At 39.9% G+C, this 26,640-nt stretch overlaps 1 protein-coding gene across 10 annotated transcripts in view; it reads right to left on the reverse strand.

The window, feature by feature from the left end:
* DMD (dystrophin) overlaps nt 1–26,640 on the reverse strand; it is a 1,007,479-nt gene that overhangs the window by 540,935 nt on the left and 439,904 nt on the right. For all 10 annotated transcript variants that reach the window (XM_081908923.1, XM_081908930.1, XM_081908919.1 and 7 more), the window contains 10 exons: nt 17,978–18,133; nt 16,709–16,879; nt 14,901–15,083; nt 14,004–14,138; nt 12,915–13,064; nt 9,461–9,622; nt 6,407–6,517; nt 4,550–4,723; nt 4,270–4,425; nt 812–982 (listed from right to left, as the gene is read on the reverse strand). In XM_081908923.1, the coding sequence (XP_081765049.1) occupies nt 812–982; nt 4,270–4,425; nt 4,550–4,723; nt 6,407–6,517; nt 9,461–9,622; nt 12,915–13,064; nt 14,004–14,138; nt 14,901–15,083; nt 16,709–16,879; nt 17,978–18,133 (1,569 nt within the window). The remainder of the gene's footprint in view (nt 1–811; nt 983–4,269; nt 4,426–4,549; nt 4,724–6,406; nt 6,518–9,460; nt 9,623–12,914; nt 13,065–14,003; nt 14,139–14,900; nt 15,084–16,708; nt 16,880–17,977; nt 18,134–26,640) is intronic.

Below are 26,640 nucleotides of genomic sequence, written 5' to 3' on the forward strand. Positions count from 1 at the left end.
CCACAAAGTGGCTCTAAATGGACAGAGACTGAATTGTAGCCTCTATTGTGAAAAGCCTATATTACTTTCGTTGCTCTGTGTGATTATACTGAACTAACACTGTTCAGTTCTTTGTTGCAGGAACTTATAATTACTTCTCAGAGTTGATACAGCTATAAGTTTGTAAGAGGAATTAAAGTAAGGAAGGGGTAGGAATATAGACTGCGATTCTTGCAGGCAGAACCAGGAAGAACAATGTCTACATGAACAGTGACCCTCCTCAAGGGAAAAAAGTGTCATATATTCCGTTTATTAAAAATTAGTAGCTAATTAAAAATAAAACACATCCTAATTATTTTTCTAGCATTAGTTCTTTACAATAAAACTGATATTTGAAATTATGGCAAAAATTAGATGGCCTGTTTAAAATGTTAATGAAGAAACTAGCATAAAATGACAACAGTGCTTTGCTGTCTTTTAATGTCTCAACACTTAGAAGGTGCTAATACACTAACACTGTACTAAGTTCTCCTTTTAAGCCTGGGAAAAATGGAATCTTTCAAAAAGTTATAGAAAAGACTATGCAGGGTTATTTTTCTTTTGAATTATTCCTCTCTTCCTTTCTCTTATGAGTATGATGTGGTACCTGATGCATCCTACTATAAGGTTAATATGTTAAATTTTGGACACCAACTTCTTTTGTCTCAGTGTATCACCAGTATATATCATATTGTTTACAACTTTTTTGGGGTGCAGAAGTATTGCTGTGACAGCGAGATAACTCCAGACAAACATATGTGAGTTTACAAGGAAAGAAAATATATATTATTACCTTGCTCCAGGCGACTTCAGCATCTAAATTGATAGGCATGCCTTCTACTGCTGATCTCTTTGTCAGTTCTGAATCTGTCACTGCCAGCCATTCTGTCAGAGCATTCATTTCCTTTCTCAGTTTCCGAGATAATTTCAAACATTTCTCTAGCTCTTGCTTTTTTTCAGTAACCTGCAGAAGGGGGAGGGGGAATGAAGAGCCAAACCTCTAAATGCTTCACCACCTTAAGTGCTACTGAGACGGATGCTCATATTTCTGGCAGTAGTTTTTCTCCTGGTCAAAAGATTCCACCATCAAGTCCCCATGATTGTAGAGGTCATCTATTCTCCGTTTCACATCTACAGTTCCCAGAAATGCTAAATCTTTTTTATAGCAAACATATGACAAGAATACACCTCAGAATGTTAGCCTTTTTCATTACACTTTAGACTACATTTTTTTGTCAGTACTAGATCGGCATTTTGCTTATAGCAAACCACTGAAACAAAAACAGAATGGCTAGATTAATTATAATTTGCAAAGTTAGCTTCAATCAAAGAAACAAAATGAAGATTAAAAGTATGCTTTAACTTGGTGCTCTTTATGCATATTTAAGTAGACTGCAGTCATGTTTTATGTCCTTTTAATGCCAACCTTCAGAATTTATTGAGTCAATAAAAGTTGTTTTCATCCAGCTCGACCTGCAACTCCTGTCTTATTCATTTTATTTTTATTTTCTTTAAAGGAATTTTAAACCACAATATTTAACATCTCTAAGTGATGTGCAAAAATATAGACTTAAGAACAGTATCAAAAATTAGATAGAGCAACAGAAACCTAGTAATAACCAGTTGTCTGAATCAACTGATGGATGATGCTCCAGCTACAGCATAAGGAAGAGCTTATCTTGCAGCAGACACCAAGAATGATGAATCAATGCTGAAGAGAAGCAATCAAAGGAGCAACTCTTCAAACACAATTTGTTATCAGAAATTATAATGAAAATGACCATTTTTTTGCTATGCAGTTACTACTTCAGTATTATCATACCCACCTGAATTCTCTTTTAGTTTAACTTCATACTTCATTGTCAGGAGCACCCAAACTTTTTTCAAAGAGGGCCAGATTTGATGAAGTGAACATGCATGAGGGCTGACCAAAGTTGTTGGGGTTTGTTTAGGATTAAAGTTCTTGAGGTTTTAGGATTTTACCCCAGGACATATACTGCCATGGGGGCCAGATTAAATTGACCGGCGGGCTGGATTAGGCCACCCGAAACGGACTTTGGACATGAGACAATGGCTTAGTTCCATTTTCATTCCTTTCAAAGAAGCTTCCACCCATATAAACTGAATGACAGGTTCATATCACAGGCCCAGCACCTGCTCTTTTGACCCTTACCCATCACACCTAATAAAAACTATCCTGGAGGAAGTTACCATGTGGGTCCACGGCGTCAGGTACTCCTGACCATTCAGAAGGTGGTTGTGGTTAGGCCCCTTCTCAAAAGTCTACCCCTTGCACCTAGAAGTACTTAGTAAACTACCATGCAGCTGCAAATCTCCCTTTTTGGAGGGTAAGGCGATTGAGATAGGTTCAAAAGAGCCCTCTGCATTTAACAGATTAAAGCAATGCAAAAAGACAAATCGCCTCCCCTTTAGCCTCAGTAGCTTGTTGTTAGCACCCTTGGGAATTTCTGATCCACGGCTTATGCTTATGATATGGAAAAGTGCACTATGTAAATACTTTTAATGCAACTTTAAGTATGTGTTTAACTACTCCTGAGCTTATTCCCCCTTTCTTTTTCATATATGCACAGTTCATGCAAAAAGCTGTTGATAGTTGAAATTTAGCATTTCCACAGTATTTATTAGAGGGGGAAATCTGGTGTCTTTTGCAGGAATGCAACCTCTTGCATATTTCACTCGGAAGTAAGTTTGCTGGATTCAATGGAGCTCAGTGCTTCATTCAGCATGTATGATTGCAGCCACAGTCCATCTTGGTTGTTTTGCTTTTGGGGCAAAGGGACCATTTGAATTCTAATGGGACTGTTTATTTCTACAAATGTAAAATAGTTAAAGAGCATACAAAACTATATACGAGCGGTGCTTCATTGAGTTTAGAGAAATAATGACAGGTGCAGCATATATAGAGCTGCTCCCCACCCCTTATTTCAACTAGGAGAGTTTCAGAAAATTGTATGGTTGGATGTACACTATAATGGGTAATATCACTTTATTTCCCCATTTTCGATTTACATGTTATAAAAGAAATGTAGGAAATACTGCCATCTTAAGGTCTTTCTTTTTTACACAGTTAACTCCGTTTACCATTTCATCTCACAACAGTTGAATCAAAGTACACATTACATGATTTATTTATTTATTTAAAGCAGGAGTAGTTTAGAATTTGGTTGGAGGAAGGGCTGATGGTAAAAGGCTGCTTTCTTCTGGAGTCATTTATCAGGTTGAAATGACCCTGTCCAGGATGCTTTTTCACCTAAGGGAAAACATACACAGATTCTTCGTATCCTCCCTGCATCTTCCACAGGTGAAAAAGCATTTCAGGGTGATTGTTTTTAGACTAAAAACCTAACCGAGTGGGAAGGATTAAGTAGATTTATAAATGATGCAGCAGTGAAAATACACACCATTCACTCTTCCTAGGTTGCTTATACTGTCTTCACCGCTCCAATAACTTTCTCCTATGCAAACCAAAGGTTACACACATACTCTACTCATTTTCACTTGTTGTCCTATCCATAAGGATCTTTTCACTGGCACATTAAAATCCTCATTGAAAATGGCATATTTCACATTGGCATGTGCTAATTAATTTTGCATTTTCCTATTCTACTGTTTTCTTGAATGTAGGCCGTAGGGGCAAAACCTGTATTTACATATTTTTTAATAGAAAGTATCAAGTATTTTCAAGTTCTCTTGAAAACCATCATTCTGAATATGACAGCCAGTCCTCCATATATCTAATGCTACACTTAGAAATGTCACATAATATAAAAAAAACAGAATATTGGTTCACATATGAGTCAAATATCTTTTTGGAGGATGCATGTTTATCCCATCTTTACACAGTATATAATAAAGAACTGTTATTATCTGTTGCGCTTAACATACATTTAATGCAAAATGTCTTCCCCATTTTCTTTCAATTGAATTTGAAAAATAAATTTGGACAGAAATAATAAACAAAATCTAGCTACCAGCTATGTCAAAGGGATGTAATGAATTTCATATAAGATTCAACCTTAGCTGAAATGATATTGTTTAGTTGCATTATTTCAATATATAATTGGGCCGTTCTGAATAGTTGGTTAACAGAATCTTTTCTCACTGAGAAAGGAAAGACAAATAAAATCAATTTAAGAGAGGAAAATAGAATAAATTACAACGAAATGGAAGAGATATATTTCGCTTTACAACTGAGAGGCAGACTTTAGCACTGAAAAGCGTAGAACATACCTTGGCACCCAAATCATTATACTGTAATTTCAAAGCTGTTAGCCTTTCATCCAGTTCTTTTGGGTTCTCCGTTTGCTGCTTTTGCACAATCTGACGCCCAGTTTTTATGACGGTTTCCACTTCAGATTTCACTTCACTAAGTGTTTTATACAATTTCTAGCCAACACAGAAAGGGAAATGTTTAATTTCACTGAAATTTCACTGATTTTTGCGAAATGTCATAGGTATAGTCCAATAAGTTGCCTTACATGTGAACTATTATTGCATTGGAAATACTCACCATACAGTGATCAAGCTGGGATTGCACTGCTTCCTGCTCGACACTCCTCAACTCCAACTTCGGCACTTGCAATTTCACTTCATCTAAAATTATTTTACATTCCTGTAAGCGCTGCTCAAAATTGGCTGGCTTTTGGAACAAGCGAAACTTCATGAAGACATCTTGTAGCTTTTTCTGAAAATAATATATGAGATGAAAGGAGAGGGGTGCAAAGTATGCAGATTAAGTAATTATGCTAATACAGTCACGGTCATGATTTTATGAAGACTTTTAAAATAAGGGACAGAGCAGTCCTGCTTATACATACTGAGGAGAAACTTGGATATTTCCCTTTATTTTTCTTTTGAAAGCATGTCTAGGCAGCTTAGCAAACAATTACACTGTGCCCTCCTGTGCAGCTTCCTTCGGATTGATAGCAAGTTCCCAAGATTTTCAAGAATGCTACTTGCTAGGTCATTTCACACAAATGATCAAATGGGTTGTAATACTGAGTTGCATTTCCTTTGAATATTTAGTCTGCAAGTGTGTTATTAGTTTCAGGTCATATTCAGGCAACCCTGTATTGGGAAATTTTAAATGTCTAATGTTTTATAATTTTTTATGCTATATGTGGTGTGCGTCTGTCAGTAAACGAGGGGAATTAAGACTAAGAGAGCTGAGTGGGGGGTGCTCATGTAATCTCACTGTATACAAGCTGTACAAGTGACAATAAAATATTTCAATTTCAATAAGCAGCCCAGAGTGGCTGGGGAAACCCAACCAGATGGGCAGGGGTATAAATAAAATTATTATTATTATTAGGCAACATATTTATACACAGTGCATGCATTTTGGAAAGAAAGAATCCAATGGTAAGATGCACATGAATAGCATTTTTTTCTTTTTAACAGGAATCACCACCCACTGCACTACATGAGAGTAAGCTTGACAGAGCAGATAATAACTAAAATAGTAAATATGAGTTATCACCTTTAACCACTGGCAAAAAAATTGAAAAAGTTAATGTGGCATTCCATTAAAGTATGGTTTTGTTAGTTTTCTTTTCCCCAAACCTGAAGGTTGGGGTAAATATAAAAATGCTCATGGTTAATCAGCTGGCTTGCACAAGATCTGTGAAATGTTCCATGCTGTGCATAGTTAAACTTTGGAACTCCCTCCCAGAGGAGACAGTAGTGGCCACTAACTGGGTAGCTTTAAAAGTGAATTGGACTAGTTCATGGAGGATAAGGCTACTAATGGCCACTAGACATTATAGCTATGCTTTGCCTCCACAGTCAGAGGCAGTAATGCTTCTGAATACCATTTACTGGAAAATGGGGGTGGAGGGTGGGTTGCTGTTATGCTCAGGTCCTGCTTGCAGGTTTCCCACGGGCAACTCGATTGCCACTGTCTACTTCAAAAAATGTTTGCCATCAGGCGTGCTCTTCAAGCAAACAGCAAGTTTAAAACTCTCTTGGGATTGCTGATCTGGCCTCACAGCTAAAAAAAATTTGACCAAAGAATTTATTTTTGTGGCAGAAGGGTATTTGTGAAGATGAAAATAACAAGAAAAGGTTTTTCAAATATGTATATTTTGCATCAACAAAAGCATCCGTTCTGAATTCCATGAAACAAGGCACTTCAACCCTACACATTTTTATATAGATGCTGATTTTCCCTTGGTCTCATTATAAATCAAATAATAATGTTATAAGCTAAGCAAGCAGGACTTTCTCCTCCCACCCAAAAACCCCACCACCACCCTGTGGATAGAAAGTATAGCTGTTTCACATGTAATCAATGATTGCTTATTTAGTTTTGTATATTTTAAAGAAGGGATTCGAACTAAGTATGTAAAAGAAAGCCAATTTTACAAACCTGTGCAGTATCGATTTGGGAGAATATCCTTTTAGTGGCATCCTTACCCCGATTCCGTTTTTTCATTTCATCCAAACTAATCTCATGGCTTGTCAACTCTGATTGAATTTTCTGTTTGGCGGAAAAAAAGATGTGTTTAAAATCAAAGTAGATTATTTTGACAGGGAAATATATAAGATCCAGGCTCTGGAATAAATCATATGAAATTACTAAGATTGTGACACTGTCTTGTGCTCTACTTGGTATATTCTTCTTATTGCTTTAAAATGATAGTATATTTTATGCCCACTTGGACATAAAACAAAAAAGTTTAACTTTATTCTATATTTTGAAGAAAAGAACAATTAAATTTCATTCTAGGTACATACTAAAGGCTTCTTCATCAGTGTTACAATTTTCATCCCTATGAAAACTAAATATAACTATAGAAACAATTAAATGTGAACAAAAAGGGGGGTTTATAGTAGAATAATTGTTTTTTTAAAAATAGTTTTTTAAAAAAAGCATGATAAATACACAACACCTCTGAAGCAAGTATATGAAATGTAATAATCTCAGTGATTTTTTCAGCAAGTATTTTTGTCTGTTATTTCCAACAAGAACCAGCGATTGGTAAAATTACTCCAATGCAAATTTCAACCCTTACACCTCATGATAGAGTAGGCTCATAAGAAACCAAATGTCTTGCACAATACTGACCAATGCAATGTCACACAAAACAATTCATATCCTACATACTGAGATGAGCTAATTTAGACCAATTCAAACCAATTTATGAGGAAATTGTTGGAAATGAATATCTGCTAGTGGATGAACTGCTAAACAATTACCAGAGAGAACAGCTATACCAGGAAATATCTGGCAGCTTTCTTTCTCATCAAGATGAATATTAGGGACCATTACTGCAAAATGTGGGAGGAAAATCTGTCAGAAGGTTTTATCTAGACCACATTTTAATCAAATCAGCAATTCACTCTCTCTCTCTCTATTCCCTGGAAGTACAAGGCTAAAGCTGGATATATCTTCTGTCCAAGAACATAAAGTCTGTAATTCCATTAATGTTACAAATAGTATTTTTGTTAACTGAAAATGAACAGATGTGGTAAAAGCAAGAAACTGTTGGCTTTTCCCTCATACTCTCATTTACTATGTAGGCGACTTTATCCACCAGCAGTTAACATGAATGCAGAGAGGAGTCTGACAAGCACATGGGGACACTCCCAATCTTGCAGCACACTCTGCCCAACATTATTTATTGAGATATTTATGGAAGGAGAGGACAGATACAGCAAGGAGTTCACATAGAAGACATGTCCCTTTTGCATGTCCCTTTCTTCTCCACCTTGATCTTGGAGTAATGGGGCAGGGTAAAGTCAAATGTTTGATTTAAACATGAAGCTGGGCATGTAAGAAAAACCTACCCATGGAGTGCTCCATGCGCCTGGTGTCTCGTTTAAAACAGGTTGCCTCGCCTGAAGGTGCAGCATTAACAGTCTAGAGCAGTGTTTCCCAACCTTGTGCCTCCAGCTGTTTTTGGACTACAATTCCCATCATCCCTTGCCACTGGTCTTGCTAGTCAGGGATGATGGGAGTTGTAGTTCAAAAACAGCTGGAGGCACAAGGTTGGGAAACACTGGTCTAGAGATCTATTGCCTAGGTGGACACATTCTGGCATATAGACACATAGATAAATTATTCTTGGTTTTCTACTTAACATGCTTAAAAAGGGGTGGAATACAGTGAAATAAAGCCTCTATGTGACTCTTCCTCTGCTTTTACTCTTGTCCATTACCAAAATGGGAAATAGAAGATAAAGGGGGTAGGTATGGGGTTAGAAAAGTAGAAGGAAGAAAAGTCTCCTCCTTGCACCCTTTTCGGTCAACCTCTAGGAGAAATTAACAGGGTTTGTAATGGAAAGAGGGGGGTGCACACTTCAGGAGGCAGATTTAGCCCATGTGATTGCCGGTTGACAATTCATACTTGACATTGTATAATGAATGTGCATATTATTAGTACACACACATATTTTCCAATCAGTCAGTTAATCAGGTGCATATGAATGTGCATATTATTAGTACACACACATATTTTCATGTATGTTCAAAATAAAATAAAGCTTCTAGAAATTGGACAAGTCTGGCTACTGTGATTAAACACAAGCACAGTTGGTTTATCTGAGATGGACAAAACAAGCCCACAAATGGTATGGAATAACCCACCCACTAGAATATTTTATGTATGCATAATAAGGCTGCTGATAAGGAAAGATGCAAACTATTCTAATATATTCCACCCAATTTCAGAAATCTGTGTTTCATTTTGGCTAATGTATCCTTTCTTACAAATACAATTAATGAAAGTTACGTACTTCAGAAATGTTCTTAAAATGTGAAGCAAATATTGACAGACACAAAGTTAAGGAATGAAGGATGTGGCAATATTCTTTAATTTATTCCATTTTATATGAGATTATGTCTCCAATCCTATAGTTTCCTGGGAGTAAATCCCACTGAATTCAATGGGGCTTACTTCTGAGAAGACTATATAGGATTGTACAAGCATGTAACTATCCAGTATCAATGATTGCATAACTCAATAACTATTTATGGGATATCTAATCTGCTTTACTAAGAAGTTAACTAAAAGTAGTAAAGATGATGAGTCATTTATGGCATGATAAAAATAGCACCATAGGGAGTTACAGTATTCATGTTGTTGCTTCAAGGTTACAGCACAACCGTCACAAACATTTAATGAGTTTATATTAGTGTCATATAATAATTTTATGTCAGCATAAGGACAGTTTAAAAAAATCTAAAAACATGAATTTGCTGCAAAATAAATGTGACCTTTTAAAGATCATATTATTATGCACATCTGTATTCCAGTAAGTACGGTAGTTTTGCAAGAAATGGGTTGCAAATTATGCTTCCTAACCCCAGCTGCTGAAAATTCTAGAAATCAACATCTTTGAGGAAAAAGCCAACCAATTAAAGGAATCATACTGACCACTTGAATGATAAAGCTATTTAAACTAAAGTCCACAAGACTCACCTGTGCTTCTTGAGGTACTTGTGCTGCATCAATTCTGTCGGCAATATAACCAGTTAACTGTCGATCAATGAAAGCAAGAGACTCTTGAATTAACTGAAGGGTTTTGTCAATCTCTTGTGCAGAGTGGATACTTTGTTCAAGAACCTTTTGTCTCCTCACAGCCTGAAAAATAAAGGGAAAAGAGTATTAGCCATTCAATTTTTCTTTAATGCTGTTAAAAACACACAGGAATTTCATACTGATACACAACCACCTTTTTGTAAGATAAATTTCGTCTTTTTTTGCCAGCCATTTTGTTTTTTAAAATAAATAACCACAAAAAGTCAAAATTCCCTAAATAACCAAACCAAATAGTGAGGAATTCTATAGTGAGTAGAAGACTGCAAAACTAAGTCCTGCCATTAGATAGTTTTGTTCATTCTGAAGCCTCGGGCGGCTCCTGATCTCATTATATATGTCAGGAGATTTCCTTTGGTCAGAACATAGTTGCCGTCATCATAGTCCACTTACAGATAATCCACTGCAACAAGTGAGAGGGATGAAAGTGCTGTTTATAAAAAAAAACTCTCACATAGGATATAAATAGTTTCTTAGAGCCTGGATTAAATGGTAGTACTACCAGGAATGATTAGAACTCTTAAGTTTTGTCTTGTCTCTTTATGGTTCACTCCTCACCTTATTACAATATTTCTTAATGGTACCACATTCAGCAAAATGTTACAAAAACTGGGGAAAGAAAGAGTTAGACTGTTCCTATTACTACTATAGCAAGTCACATTACTTTAAGCCTGCCCTATGACATTAGTGAAACCCCGCAATATGGTTACTAAGACCTTCTTTGGTTTTACATTTCCCTTTGCCCCTCTTTTCATATTTAATAGTTTAAGATGATGACACATGCGATTTTCAGCTTAGTTTTTCACCTTCTTTCATATTCTGCCTTCTCATAATTTAGTTTTATCTGCATTGACTCTGCATTATTCATTCTTTTAATAGGCTATAAACCTAACATTTCTATTCACCCAATAAACCTGGAGGTCAAGTCACACTACACATATTTCCAAGGCCATATGAAATGTAACCTTGAGGTCAAGGACTCGAAAGTAATGTTATAAAAAAAAACTATTTTATAAAAGCATTCACCAACAGAAACAGAACAGCTGAACAGCCTTCATCATTTCTTTTCCTGTAACGGTTCATAATGGAATGTAGTGAATATGTCTTCACTCACATAGCAACAAATTGCTGTGTGCATTGTAAAACAAACATGGCTTTCGGTGGTAATGGTGTTATGAAAGCTCACTTTTATGTCTTTCTTATATCCTGGGACACAGGACAGGATTACTTCAGCCACTTCAAATATTCTGTCATACATCCACAGTGTATAAGGTACTAATAATGTGATTTAAAAAAAAACATCTAGTTTGTAACCTTCCAATCAATAAACCACAGAAAAAGGATATATGACTCAATGGATAAATATCATTTTACATTTTAATGAGGGTGTTATAATAATGAGGGTGTTTTTCAAAGGGAGAATATTTAATTACCAGTGTTTTTGATTCCTCCTGCCAGCTTTATCCACCATGAGGCAACACACTGGTCACAAAAGCATGCAGCAGTCGCACAAGTGTCAGGAGCTGGCCAACTCCTTTGTTAATGCTAATTAACCCAGAGAATGATCATGTGGATTGTTGGCTGGCATCAGAGAGGAGAGCCTTTGGGGGTAAGAATTGTGAAGAGGGTTTATCAATGTCCTGTGTTATGCTAACTGATTATTAGGAGGGTTATGTGGAACTGAAGGGATTTGGATGTTCAAAAATAAGGGGGAAGATTAGTAAATTAAACTTGGTGCTTTGGCTCTTGGGAATTTGATGTTCTCATTTAAGTCTTCTGTGACCTGCCTGAAAATTACAAATATTTATCTTTCCACATTCACTACCTTTGAGGTCAGCTTCCTTACATTCCAACCCCCACCCCCTGAACATAACAATTCACAGCTCAGGGGATAGCTGTCAAAGAACTATTGCTTCCTGTGCAACCTGGTTGGTAAGGCAGAAAATGGGTATAAAACACTTTCTATCCCATGCTTTATTTGCCCCCCCCCTTCTGCTATCCCCTTGTTTGCTGTTGCCTACCTTTACAGCAGTCCTGTGTGCAGACAATATTTCCTTGGCTAGGGAGAGGGGGCAGTCAAGGGCATTAAGCAGGCATACAGAAATGCTAGCTAAGAAAGTATTATTTTTTCTTAGTCTGTGCTGATTCTGTACTCCAAGTGTTCTTAAACTGCTGATTTATTTCATTAGACATCTTATAGTGCATTGAGATTTAGGATTCCTCTTTTGTTTTGCTTTTATTTCAAATAAATTTTGCTGCTTTCTAAAGTGAGGTTCACAAGGGTAAATATTTTGTTTTCCATTTGTTTTCATGTTAATGTTCCATTTCTTTTGTTTTCTATTTATTGAATTTATTTCCATTTATTAATTTAACAAACTTACACACTTTTCAAGAAATATTCATCCCAACATGGCTTACAAAGCAATGTACACCTATATATATACAGCACTATTTATACAACACAGATTGAGTCTTTAAGGCCAGTTTAAATTATATAAAGTCCTATGGGGAAGAGTTGGAATGCCCATGAGGCAGGGTGAAGCACCCACCTTAAGGAGACAGAAGTGCAAGAGGCGGAGCTCTGTCCTCCCACTGCTCCTGCTGCCAGCTGAAGGCCTTCCCTCTCACAGACAAGAGGGAGGCATTCTATGATGTAGCACTGCTTACCCGTCCCCAGGCAGAGAAGCGAAGCAGCTATGCATTGCGGAACACCCCAGTGGCAGAAATGGTGGCCGGGGGGGGGGGGGAGGCAGGATGTGGCAATTCCCGTTTCAGCACAGGTGCCAAAATGGGACCCGCCACCCCTGCCACTGGGGATACCTCAAGTTTACATCTAAGCTACGCTCTACTTCCATTCTGCCCTGTCTTCATTGTGAAACGGGGCTGCCAAATTTAAAGGAACTGACCACTCCCTCTTAAACCGGAAAGTGTCTTTCTTGCCTACTCTGAGAGCTTTGGGTGTGGGTCCAGAATTGGCCTCCACAGTCACTTACAGACTCATTGTTAAAACCGTGTTTATGGAAGATAATCTTACTTGGCTATGAGTGATCCCCGAAGAAGACACGTATGTAGATTTTCTAGAAAAATTGATACCAGGTAGACCCTCTTATACACATATAAAAAGACACAAAAAACATATACAGAGAGCTGCATCTGTTAATCGGTCCCTTCCAAAGCTGTCACAACTTTTGTTGGTTTCTTCTTGCGTCAACACTGTTGTCCGCATCTTTACAACACAGTATTTTATAAGACAGGTAACTTTACCTTTCAGCTCTCCTGTTAAACACAGTGTTTAAGAGAAAAGTATGGGGGAAGGAAATTATTTCTTAAAATGTACCTCTTGTTGTAGCTCTTCCCACCGAGTATTGAACTTCTCCAGTTTTTCATTGATCAGTTCATCCAGAACTCCACCATCAGTTAAGGTCTGTGCCAACTCACGAATCTGATTGCGGTTATCTTCTGGGTGTTGCATTAATGTTCCCAGAGACTGAAACATCCATAAACTGTATTACTTCTTTTTGCCATTCCCCTTACACCAAACAAAGGAGCCTTCAAAGCTCTTGTTAAAATAAAAGAAGCAATAAACCTTACATTTCCATTAAAATAGAAGAGTATTCATGAGAAAAATAAAGCTCATCAGTGCAACATTTTCTGGCACAAATTATCTGAAATGTGACTAGGCAAACATTAACAAAGGCTTAGATACCACATCAACATAATAAACAGTGTGGCTATAATGTATGCTACCTTGCTGAATTGACCATCAGCACAACCAACCAAATAAATCAGGTAACTAGAAACTATTGAATTTGTGATGCCACACCTTCATTTTTTAAAAAAAGAATTGTCAGTGTTTTTAATAACTGGAGTGATTCTGGGACCTTTGAAAAAGACTTTTTAAGGCTTTTATTAAAACCTTGGGTCTGTCAGACATCTCTGCAGCAAAACGAGGGAAATGTGATAAATGTAAGGATCTAATTGTAGAGTACAAAAACCTGCAATCCTACCCAAGATTGCTTGGAAGTAATTGCCACTGGATTTGCTTATATAGAGATGTGGATGTCTGTATAAGTTATTTGGGAGGGCATGTGAAGCTGGCTTCACAGGCACCAGACAAAGCATAAGTTTATAAAGCATTTGAATTAAACATCTTTGTTTTTGTTGAGAAGACTACATTATTCTTTTTGACAGCTCCAATTCCACTCTAAGAACGCTGTGGCCTATCTGAACCCTGTGTGCTCATATCTTCCTTCAGTACATAGCAGTGATAATAATAATTGAAAATCTAATGGAACACAATTCATGGAAAATATACATATGGGTGCATAGATCACAGCACACATTGAAGAATATTACGCTTTGATTTAACATAGAAACTTTTTATTGGAAAGGTCTGCGTGTTCCTAACCAGAACGTCAGTACTTACATCTAGTGCTTCTGAGATCTCTTCTGTGCCTTCTTGAATATTTTCTGTTGCCCTGAGTTTTGATTCTACCTCATTCAACCATTTGTTTTCAACATCCAAGTATAACAATAATTCACGCCAACATGCCCATACCTCCTGATGAATGAGTTTTTAAAAAGAAATGAATTTTAATAGAGAAATGCTTGAATTTTTTAAAAAACTTTTTTTTTTGCAAACAAAAAGACATATAACTTATGCTGTTTTACCAGGACATGTGTTATTGGGCTACCTATATAAATGCCACAAAAAAGTAAATAAAATCAGGTCATTTCAAAATTCTACAGTGGTACCTCTGGATGCGAACGGGATCCGTTCCAGAACCCCGTTCGCATCCAGAAGCGAACGCAACCCGCATCTGCGCAGGTCGCAATTCGCCGCTGCTGCGCAGGCGTGTGACGTCATTTTGACCATCTGTACATGCGTGAACGGCGAAACCTGGAAGTAACACGCTCCATTACTTCCGGGTCGCTGCAGCGCACAACCCAAAAATACTTACCCCTAGGCTAATTCAACCCAAGGTATTACTGTATATTAAAGTAGAAAGAAAGAACAAAATAATGTTTTTTAAAAAACCTGAAGTTATGAGAATATATTTAATAATCCTAGGAAAGTGGCATAATTTTTAGGATATATTTTAATCCACTTAGTAATAAACAAAAAAAAAGTAATTCAATTCTGATTAAGATAAACATGGAAACCATGCTGGTTGGGGTTGATGAGAATAGTAGGCACCAGCTTGCAGTAGGCTATATTAAAGACTTATGAGGGTAAAAATTGATTCACGACAACTGTCCATTAGCTGATATCTTTTCTGTTACACTTCGAAATGCTCTAATGTTATCAGGAGAAGGAACTGACCTCCAACGTTTTGCACTTCCCATTTAGCCTGCTGCAGAGTCGCTGGTAGTTCCTAGTTAGAACATCAAGTTCCTTTTTTAAGGCCTCATGAGCTGCAGGTGGAGCCCTTGCTATAAAATTGTTCACCGACTCTGTGAGAAGCCTCACTTTCACATCTTTCTGTGTTGCCTCTTCTTTTGCTCTCTGAAAATACATAAATGTATCCATTATGATAGCTGAAAATAAAGCAGTGAATACTGGGGTAAAAACACTGCATTATTTGAAAAGAACATAGTATAATTTGCCTGATTTTCCATGCCACAAAGCAGTAGTTAAAAAGATGAGCGATCAGCTCAGTAGCTCCTCCGCTCAAATTTCACTGCTCCATATTCATGTTGTAGAACAGACATAGGCAACTCGGCCCTCCAGCTGTTTTGGGACTACAACTCCCATCATCCCTGACCACTGGTCCTGTTAGCTAGGGATGATGGGAGCTGTAGTCCCAAAACATCTGGAGGGCCGAGTTTGCCTATGCCTGTTGTAAAGGCTCATATTTTCAAAGCAAGCATTAAGACCCCCTCGACTTCCTCTTCCTCCCCACCTATTCAAGATCTGGCATGCTCCTTTCCTCACTGTCCTCATTATTTGCTAGCGGCTACTGCTCTGGAGTTAATCAGCCCAGGGCCTCGTTGAAGAGAAACGTTTCTGCCTGGTGCCTAAAGGTGTATAATGAAGCTGCCAGCCAACCCTTCCTGGGGTGAGCATCCTACAAACATGGAGCCACTGCACAAATGGCCCGTTCTTGCTTTCTCAAGTATAATTGATATAGGGTGTATAGTTTTGAGTTTTCATTTTGTTTTGCTGTCTTAAGTAATATACCGTAATCACATACCATGCACACTCTGTGTGCATCTTTCTGTGTCCTTACCTCAGCTACATAGCAGGCTTTCCTTGACATGGGTGCCTGAATCTTTACAAGGCAACTTGTAGTGCTGCTGCAGTGACCCTGTGTAAAACCTGTAGGAAATACTGCAAAATACAGTGCTATTCCTCTTATTACAGCCACTGCTGTCCTTGCTTCTGGTTTAGAGTTAAAGAGCTGAACAAGGAAACAAGTCCCCACATTGCCAATATCTAAAATGGCACTAAATGAGGGTGCCAAACAGCTCTGGCTGTACTATTGCCAATATGCATTAATATCCATATCAGATAAAACTGAGAAAACCCGCAATATAGTCAAGGAATGAAATGAATCTATATTCAATGGGAACATTTTCCTAAGTAACATCTCTAACTTGAAGGGATAAGTTAGCATAACAGGGACTTGTCACTTGTTCTATATGTTTTGGGAAAACAAAATGAAAGCACAAATTGTTGCTGAATGCAACCTTCTTATTCCCATTTATGAGTGCCTACAATTTCTGAATTCCATCTGGGAGAAGTTACATTCAGAGGAATAATAGCCCAAGAATTATATACCATCTGATGCAATTATCATAGAAAAGAGAATGGAAGCATATGAGAACAGGTGCAGAATTTGATGTGGGTACCCACAAACAATAAGGACATATACAAATGCAACACTAAATCCAATTAAGCATGGGGGAAGGGAACTTATAGAAATGCAATTCTTTGATGAGTCAAAAAACTTATAACAGATGCTAAATTGAAGTGAAATTACTTTAAACCACCTATTGCTTCGAATTTAATAGTTCTCAAGTGAAGCTCAAATAGCCAGCTCTTTCAAATGAACAAACAGATTGTGTGTAATAATAACTTCAAGAAGAAGATCAGATACAAATTAAACAAGTCACTTTGTATTTTGTTACCTTCAGTTCCTCAACAGCTTTCTGTAATTCATCTGGTGTTTTATATTCAAAATCTCTCTCAAGGTACTCTTCTTCTGCTTGTGTAATCCACTCATGCATCTCTGATAAATCCTTTCGAAGACTCACAGTCTTATCTAAACCACTTTTCAGCGCTGCCTTCTTAGCATAGGCCTTAAAGAAAACAACATGATTTCCTCTTGTAAACACTAGTTCAGACATTAATTGAATATTAAAGTAAATGCCTAGCATAACAAGATTCAATTTTAAGGAAGACAGATTTTAAAGAAAGTTTGAATCTAGACTTTCCCACTTGTCAATGAAGGGGCTCCTTTTGTTCATTGGGGGAATGTGGATCCAGATAGACTACTGCTGGAGAAAAGGGAGAGGGAGAGGTAATTTTCACTAATTTTTCTTCCAGCCTCCACACCACGTCTCATTTTGTTTTTGAGGTTCCCCCAACCTCCAGTGCAGATTTGATTAATATCCCCTCTGATCCTAACACTGGAAGCATCAAGTTAACGGGGTTTCTGCTCTTGGAGTCAACTCTAAATCTTGTTTCCCAAATGGTGCCAATAGATGCCAAGAAGTTACCAAGTAGGCAAAGTGTTACTGTAAGAAAAACGTGAAGTAAGTAAGTAATCCAAAATGAAGTTCACTTTTTCTTCTTTCTACTGAAAATTTCTCTTTCTAATTTAGTAATATAAGGTCTTACAGCCTTCTGTCTTGAAAAATGACACGGTGAAAATTTCATTACGTTTGCCTTTTTTCAGTACAATTGCTTTTCTGCTCTCTGTGTCTAACTTGTGGCATTTGAAGTTTGTAACAGACAGAAGCTTGTTACTGACAGATGTTATAATGTGCCGTTCCAAGCGGTTTAACTCAGAATCATAATGCTGCTTTATCGCTCCTTATTTTTTTGATAGGAATGCTACAAAATACTTTGAGTAAAGCAAAAGCCATTGAAGATAAAACTATTCATTAGGTGTCATACCTTGCTGGATTTTATTTATTTGCTCCAGCTTATGTCAAGCTCTCTATTTGCAATTATAATACATTATATTATTGTCAGACTTTAGCACTCAAATCTATCTTTCCTGCGTGCATTTTGACATGGTAGATAAATTTACTAAGATAGAAGGTTAATTAGTGTGAACCACAAATGTCTGGCTCCACCTCTCACATTCAGTAGTTATGCACACAGAGCAGGGGAAATTATGTCAAAGAGAAATCTGGAATTAAATTAAAAGAAGATAGCAAGAGATGGAGTACCTGTTGGCAAATGTGATCCCACTGAGCATTCAGTTCTTTTAGTTCAGTTTGTATTTTCAAAGAAAACTCTGGCTCTGCTTCGTTCTTCATTTTCTTCCCAATCTCATTAACACTATTCAAACTTGGCTGGATTGTCTGGATATCATTTACTAGAGCCTAAAGGATAAAAAAAAAAGATACACATTGCATTACAACCCTCCAAAATATATAGGCATTCAATTAAATAAATTTAAACTGAATTTAATTCTTCTTGGTAATATTCTAAACAATATTGTGACCTGTTGATCCACACATGCAGCAAGCATGTTAACCATAGTTTCCTAGGGAATTATGGTGCTAGCCAAGATCTTAAATCAACTTCAAACTGTGGTAAGTCAAAATATGACTCTCCAAATTAAGCTGTCTCTGTTTTCTTGATCAATTTGCAACCACTTGTCAAGACTATAAGAAATCTTGCTGTGACACAATAGGCCTTTTAAAAAAAATGATAGCTGCAGTCCTAATCTGGGCGGTAGGTAAGGTTATGAGGGAAATCTCCTTTTACCCACCTACATCTGTAAGGACTCTAGAAATGTATAGGATGCAACTGATGAAGAGCAGAAGGTGAAGAACAGCAACTAGGGGCTTGACAGTTTTCTTTGTTACAGAAGAAATCCCCCGGGGACTAGACTATGCAATCAGAGCGTGAGGTGACAGGTGACAAATCTGGGGACCTCAAAGAGGTACCAGACAGACAAGCCTGATAGTGGTCAGTGTGAAGGAGTCCAGAACTCGAGCAAGTATATGACAAAAGGAATACAAATATACATTGTGTATGCTCACATTTATTTAATAAATGCTGTAGCAGGACACTAGCGTAGCTAGTGGGGGGCAGGGTGCGACCACTTACTGCAGGGGCAGCACTTACTGTGGTGCCTGAGCCACGCATCTCTCCTGGGAGTGATGCAGCGGTTCAGACATTTGCAGGCACTGTGCCGCCCGGAAAGGTGGCATGGGGCTCATGTCCGCCTGCCACCTCAGCCACCCTGTAGCTGAGGGGGAGGTGGCAGGTGGACTCCTGCAGGCGCTGTGCTTTTCAAAAAGACGGTGTAGGGCCCTCGCCCACCTGCCGCCTCCGCCTCAACTGGAGGGCAGCTGAGGGGGAGGCGGCGGGTGGATGCGAGCCCCATGCTGCCTTTTCAGATGGCATGGTGCCTGCAGCCAAGGGGAAGACGGTGGGAGGAGTGCACTCCATGCAGGCTCTGGCGCCACACAGCGCATCCTGCCCCAGCACACCTTGCCCCCTGGGCGCCTGTACGGCTAGCTACACCACTGTAGCAGGGATCAATGACATAAAATATAAATTAACTTGCTAACAGAATAATCTCCCTCACAGGGAAATCCAGAATACTAGCAGAAACTGTCTTTAGACAGAAAAACAAAAGTATTTTATCTGTCAAACTCAGCATGACACACAGTTTTATGAATGTAAAACTGAGAAACTGAACTTGAACAATTTATTTCTTGTATATTTTATTTGCCTAGAAAAACAGTATTTACTTTGGCAAAAAGAGGCAAGATTATTTTGGATGATTTGAACAGATAAACAGAAGTTTTTTTTAAAGAAGTTGAAATATTTTGATTGCTTTCTTTTATTGTAATGGTGAAATGCTGAAGGCCTGGCAGAGCAAAATGTAACTTATTAAGGGCTTCAAAGAGGGCCTGGTAAACATTTCACCCTGCAGTTGACTTCTCTCAATTAAGGTCCCTGACAAACAGAAGGTTGCTGATAAGTTATTTGGTAGCTAAATAACAGCACACATATAAAACTTGACATTTCTAAGGATGTGGGCAGGATTTTTAATTTTATTTTTAAGTGAATTTGTCTGGGAAAGGGGAAAAGCCAAGTCAACTCATCTGTATTACAAGCTATAGTAGCGAAGCCAAGGCTTGTACTTGGCTTACTGAATGTAGTTTATCTGCTGGTGACAAACCATGAGCCCAGTAAGCTAAACTATGGTTTAGTACTGGGGAGCATGGTAGCAGCAGGACAACCACGGGAGGAGTGAAGTGGCTATATTTTTCTGTTGTGACTATCTACACGCTTGCAGGTTCATATATAGCCTTGGTTTGGCTTAACGTTACAACGTAACTAGTTCAATATTGTAAACCGCCCTGTGATCCTCAGCTGAAGATTGATATAGAAATTTAATAAGTAAACAAATAAGATAAAATTTAACACAGGGATAGAGCAAAGATAATGAAGTGAATCCGGGGTAAATAAATAGAAGAAGAAGAGTTTGGATTTGATATCCTGCTTTATCACTACCCTAAGGAGTCTCAAAGCGGATAACAATCTCTTTTCCCTTCCTCCCACACAACAAACACTCTGTGAGGTGAGTTAGGCTGAGAGACTTCAGAGAAGTGTGACTGGCCCAAGGTGGCCCAGCGGGTGCATTTGGAGGAGCGGGGATGCAAACCCAGTTCACCAGATTACGAGTACACCGCTCTTAACCACTACACCACACTTATACAATTATTTTGGTTACACATATTTACCCTTGGTTACATGCTACAGCTTGTTTTCTGAAAATGCAACATGGAAACTGTGGACAGAGACTGGAGCATGCACACAAATGCCTCTCCAACATACCCAGGTTAGCATGATTAGCATAAAGTCCTGTAGAGGATTTCTCATTGTGTTTGGTTGAATGCCCTTAGAAACTTTCCCGACCACAGGGAACCCTGATTAGACAGGGCTACCAGTCATAGGGAGTTTTCTAAGTACATTCACCAAACATGTTTAGAAATCTTCAGCAGACCTTTGGGCTAATTGTGCAAAGTTATAAATGGCAGCCTACACCCCTAGACATGTTGAGGCATGGCTTATATGCGCATCCCATCTCCATGTTATAATAATTGTTTGTTCAGGCAAACACCAAGACACAGCTTTAGTTACAGCAGGACACAGGAATTAAAAGGCTATTCCAAAAGTTTAATGGTTGAGTTTTGAATCATCTTAGCAGTGAAAGGTGAAAATTTGGTAGCAGAAAGTTGGAACAAGATGAAGGAACCAAGATGAGACTGTTAAGTATAATTGTTTAAGTGATACTGAAATTGAAAATACTCTGTATGTGTTTGAATGTGAACTACTGAGGGTTTAACATGGAAAATTCCACTCAGGAATATATTGAAGCTGGAAAGGGCTCTCTAAGCGTAAATGGATTGATAGTTAACTTAGAATGTTCTCTGCTAGCTCTCACTTGGTGCTTATGTGAGGTATTCAACTGCAAATCGCCATCGCTTTGAGCCTTTCTTTGGAAGCCACAGAGAACAAAGGAAGTGCTAATGATATCTCTCCTGAAGAGAAAAACAGCTCCAAGCTAATGGAGTCTCTGTGGAGAGTCACAGACCTGATTTTAGGTCTGTTTGGAATTATTTCAATTATGTAAGATGATGAAACCTGTGCTGGACACGTGCCTGATATTACACAATTGTTTGAATGTCATGAATTGTTTTATGTTCTGTTTTGAACCAAGTTCTGTATGGAAAGCTTCTGAATAATATTTATTAGTCTGGGCAATTTTTATTCCAAGAGGAGTCAGTTTGCAGGCATCCTATTGCTTCAAGCTGTGTAATATTAATATTGAAATAGAGACAACAGAACACACTGCAATGAAGTGAGAAAGAAAACCAGTGTGACAACCATAGAGAAAAGACTACATTCTTGATTGTTGTAATGGATGAGGGACTTCACAGACAAGCAAGACAGAGGAATCAAAGCTTATACAAGGGCACTGAGAAAGTGGTGTCTGGCTGCCTCAGGGGGTGCGGAGTCCTCATTTGTACCAGAGGCCACCACATAATCCTGATCTTCCTTTTCTTCAGAAGTATCACAGAGATTGAGGTCTGAGAGCTATTAATTGGCTTAAACAACATTATACCGAGCTTCAGAGATAAGATTATGCAGGTATAATTTAAAATACTTTAATGAAAGTTAGGAGTGCTGTGTAAAAAGTGAAAGCTTTGACAAGCTTTTAACCTTAGGGGTTAATGGTTCATAGAATGTACAAAATACGAGAGAACAGTTTTCAGAGCTGATAAACTCTGTGAGAGAAATAGATATAGATTATTAGAGGTTGCAAGATTCATGGTAATTGCAAACACTTCTGGGATAGTTGGAATACTTTGTAAATCCTGCAACAGAAACATCAATACTTAGTGATGTCTTAAGCCTCTACTGGGGCTCTCACAGAACTTGTAAGCTTTGTGAGAAAAACACAATTCACAGAGCTTGTTCATCTGAGGCAGTGGAGCATGTAAAATTATGAGCGAAAAAACGATTTGCAAAATACGTCTTTGGAATAGATTAAGTACAACACAGGCCGTATAAATAGAATTTTTACAGAATATTCAAACTAGACTAGTTCAAGGAAAATTGAAACTAGTTGAGTCAGATAATTTCTGAGTTCTGTTGTGTGTCATTACATTTTCTTGCTGATTACACAATTTGTTTCTTATTGGTCTTAAGTTAGAACAAATTTGAATCAGGGAGCTTAATTAAACAAGCCAGACAGAGTCAGAGGAAAATAAAATCTAAATGTCTGTATATATAATTCACTTCAATAGAAGCATAGAGTGCCCCAGGGGAAAGGATACAATGATCATCACACAGAATTTATGAAACTCATAAGGACTGCACAACAGAAATCACATGGCAGTACATTATATATTTACCTCCTGCCACCACCTAGTGACCAAATAGAAAACAGCACCAACTTTAATCCCAATCAAAAACTGCCCAGTACAGTGGTGCCTCGCAAGACGAAATTAATTCGTTCCGCAAGTCTCTTCGTCTTGCGAGTTTTTCGTCTTGCGATGCACGGTTTTCCATAGGAATGCATTGAAAATCAATTAATGCGTTCCTATGGAAAAAGCCTTCCCCCGACCTCTTCTGGCGGGCGGCATTTTAAAAGCGCCCGGGACAGCGGAGGACTTCTCCGCTGTCCGGGGCGATTTAAAAGCCCCTGGGAAGGCAGGCAGGGGGGACAAAGGCTTTCCCGCCCGGCCGCCCGGCTTCGGGACATCGTTCCGATGCCGGGCGGCTGGGGGAGGCTTTCCTGCCCCACCGCCCGGCATCGGGACGATGCCCCGATGCCGGGCGGCTGGGGGAGGCGTTCCTGCCCCACCGCCCGGCATCGGGACGATGCCCCGAAGCCGGGCGGGGGGGGGGGAGGCTTTCCTGCCCCACCGCCCGGCATCGGGACGATGCCCCGAAGCCGGGCGGGGGGGGAGGCTTTCCCGCCCGGCCGCCCGGCTTCGGGACATCGTTCCGATGCCGGGCGGCTGGGGGAGGCTTTCCTGCCCCACCGCCCGGCATCGGGACGATGCCCCGAAGCCGGGCGGCTGGGGGAGGCGTTCCTGCCCCACCGCCCGGCATCGGGACGATGCCCCGATGCCGGGCGGCTGGGGGAGGCTTTCCCGCCCGGCCGCCCGGCTTCGGGACGATGCCCCGAAGCCGGGCGGGGGGGGAGGCTTTCCCGCCCGGCCGCCCGGCTTCGGGACATCGTTCCGATGCCGGGCGGCTGGGGGAGGCGTTCCTGCCCCACCGCCCGGCATCGGGACGATGCCCCGATGCCGGGCGGCTGGGGGAGGCGTTCCTGCCCCACCGCCCGGCATCGGGACGATGCCCCGATGCCGGGCGGCTGGGGGAGGCTTTCCCGCCCGGCCGCCCGGCTTCGGGACGATACCCCGAAGCCGGGCGGGGGGGGAGGCTTTCCCGCCCGGCTGCCCGGCTTCGGGACATCGTTCCGATGCCGGGCGGCTGGGGGAGGCGTTCCTGCCCCACCGCCCGGCATCGGGACGATGCCCCGATGCCGGGCGGCTGGGGGAGGCGTTCCTGCCCCACCGCCCGGCATCGGGACGATGCCCCGATGCCGGGCGGCTGGGGGAGGCGTTCCTGCCCCACCGCCCGGCATCGGGACGATGCCCCGATGCCGGGCGGCTGGGGGAGGCTTTCCTGCCCCACCGCCCGGCATCGGGACGATGCCCCGATGCCGGGCGGCTGGGGGAGGCTTTCCTGCCCCACCGCCCGGCATCGGGACGATGCCCCGATGCCGGGCGGCTGGGGGAGGCTTTCCTGCCCCACCGCCCGGCATCGGGACGATGCCCCGAAGCCGGGCGGCTGGGGGAGGCGTTCCTGCCCCACCGCCCGGCATCGGGATGATGCCCCGAAGCCGGGCGGGGGGGGAGGCTTCAAAAGCCGTCCGGGGGCTTTTAAATCGCCCCGGACAGTCCCGGGGCGATTTAAAAGCCCCCGGTTAGGCAGGCAGGGGGGGCAAAAGTCTTTGCCCCCCCTGCCTGCCTTCAAAAGCCGTCCGGGATAGCGGGAAGCGCTTCCCTGCTATCCCGGACCGCTTTTAAAATGCTGGCGGTGGGGAGCAAAGCCTTTCGCCCCCGCCGGCCTTCCTGGACCTCTTCTGAAGTCCGGAGGGGGGGGAAGGCTTTGCTCCCCACCGCCAGCATTTAAAAAAAGGTCCCCGAGATTTCCCTATGGGCTTTCGTCTTGCGATGCAAGCCCATAGGGAAAATCGTCTAGCGAAGCGTCGCAAAAACCGAAAAACCCTTTCGTCTTGCGGGTTTTTCGTCTTGCGAGGCATTCGTCTAGCGGGGCACCACTGTATCTCAGTTGTTTTATTTACAAGCCCACACCACTTCACTCTCTTTCCCACTGGCTCACAAGTCCATACACCAACTCTTACCCAATGAAATTAATGGCCTTGGCTAACTTAATTCTCTTAATTTCAATGGGTCTACTCTGAGTAAAAGTTGGTTGAATACAACCATAAGATCCAAGTTAGACTCAATGTGAAACTTCCATAATTGTAGCTAAAATATTAGTTAACTGACATATTCTTTCTAGAACTGATTATTGACACGATGTCTTTCCTAGTGTAGCCATTTTGAATCTACAACCTTTTCAAAAAAGTTTTTTAATTTTGGCTGCCTGTCTTTTATTTTCTGCCTGCCATTTCTCTCTATTGTTGCTGATCGACTGCTGTGAGAGATGTTTTCCTAATTCGCGATTCCCAGTTAAACCCATGTTACTTTACTTCCACAGGACCAGTGTGATCAGCCTAAGGCTTGGCAGAAGGAAATACTTGACAAAGCAGCATCTCACTAAAATCAGGGGACCCTAGTTCCATAAAAAAGATGCCAGCGGTCCATTGATCCTGCTGGGCTTCAGTACCAGCAAGAATTCTACCACATCCAGGCACATCTCAGAAAGGCATGAATTCTTCACTAACTATTATGCCAGTTTTGATGCAATCAAGCTTTCAACACATTGTGATGCCTCTTGCAATGAGTGCCCATTTATGTTCAAGCCACTCATACATTGCCAGCCTTTCTTTGTAAAAAAGAAAGAAAGAAAGCCAAATTAGATGCAGCATTAGATGCAAATATACATACATTTATATGCATATGTGGGAAAGACGTAAGTCCCATGAGGTACTTACTATATGTCTACAGCATAGTTTGATAGGTACTTTTATACAGCTATATACATTGCTGTATGCATCTGCTTATGTGTCAGTTTAGGAAACTTGGGAGTGTATATGTGTGTATAATAATGCATATAATATGTGATAATTTGTATTTTTAGCAGAACTGGTAAGAAAAGAACTTGCTTCTCACCAAGGAGCAATATGGGAATTAGAAAAAAAACAAAAACCCATGAGGACAAGCTCCACATTGAGATTTTCAGAGAATTTTATTCATAGTGAGGACATTATTATTATTTATTGAATTTATATATCGCCCTATACCTGGGGGTCGGAGGGCAGTTCACATGCTCAGTTAGAGAAAACGTTCCAGGTAAAGACTGGTGAATCAGTCTATTTTTTTGTCTGTGTCACTTCTGCACGTGCTCAACCTTCATTCTGTTCCATCCAGTTTCTGAATTAATAATTCAAAAGAAAATTTAAATATGTATATAAATAATATTTTGAAATCACTTTCATCCCAAAACTAAAAATGCATCTTAAATGTATTTTTTTAATGATTTTTTTAGCTGAGAACTGTGTTGGTACAATCAAGAAGCGTGAAAGCCAGCGAAAACTAAGTTCTGGCTCACAAATTATTCCAGAAGATGCAAATCAGGCCAATTAATATTGGAATTCACAACCATCTAATTTCTCAAGTATTCTTACCCCAGGATTTTGAGAGATCATATAGCAACTGCACATCTGTGGGGGTTAATTAATTAAATGTCAACATAGAAGAATCATAACTGACATGACATTGAAGACTCTGCTACTCTACTCTGACCACAATACTCATTATTAAAAATGGCTGTCTGTTTATTTTTTTATTTAATTAACAAAACTGATATACTGGTTCACTGTTATAAAAACTCCAGGCAGTTTAAAAGGATAAAAATATGTTTTCCTTTTTAATCTGTACATTGACCATCCTTCTATCTCAGAAGGGAGATGCTCTATTAGTTGTACTCTATGTAAGCTTCTTAAAGATTATGAATATCAACCATTCTGGTATATACATTCTATTAAAATAAATGGCAGGATTTAAATAAACATTCACATTACTGTATCAGTATTAGAAAATGTTTAGAAAATAGTGAAATATTATAGTGTATTTACTTTTATTTTTAGGTTTTTAGGCTT

Source organism: Podarcis melisellensis, assembly GCF_964234715.1.
Source record: "Podarcis melisellensis genome assembly, chromosome: 4".
NCBI classification, from domain to species: Eukaryota; Metazoa; Chordata; class Lepidosauria; order Squamata; family Lacertidae; genus Podarcis; species Podarcis melisellensis.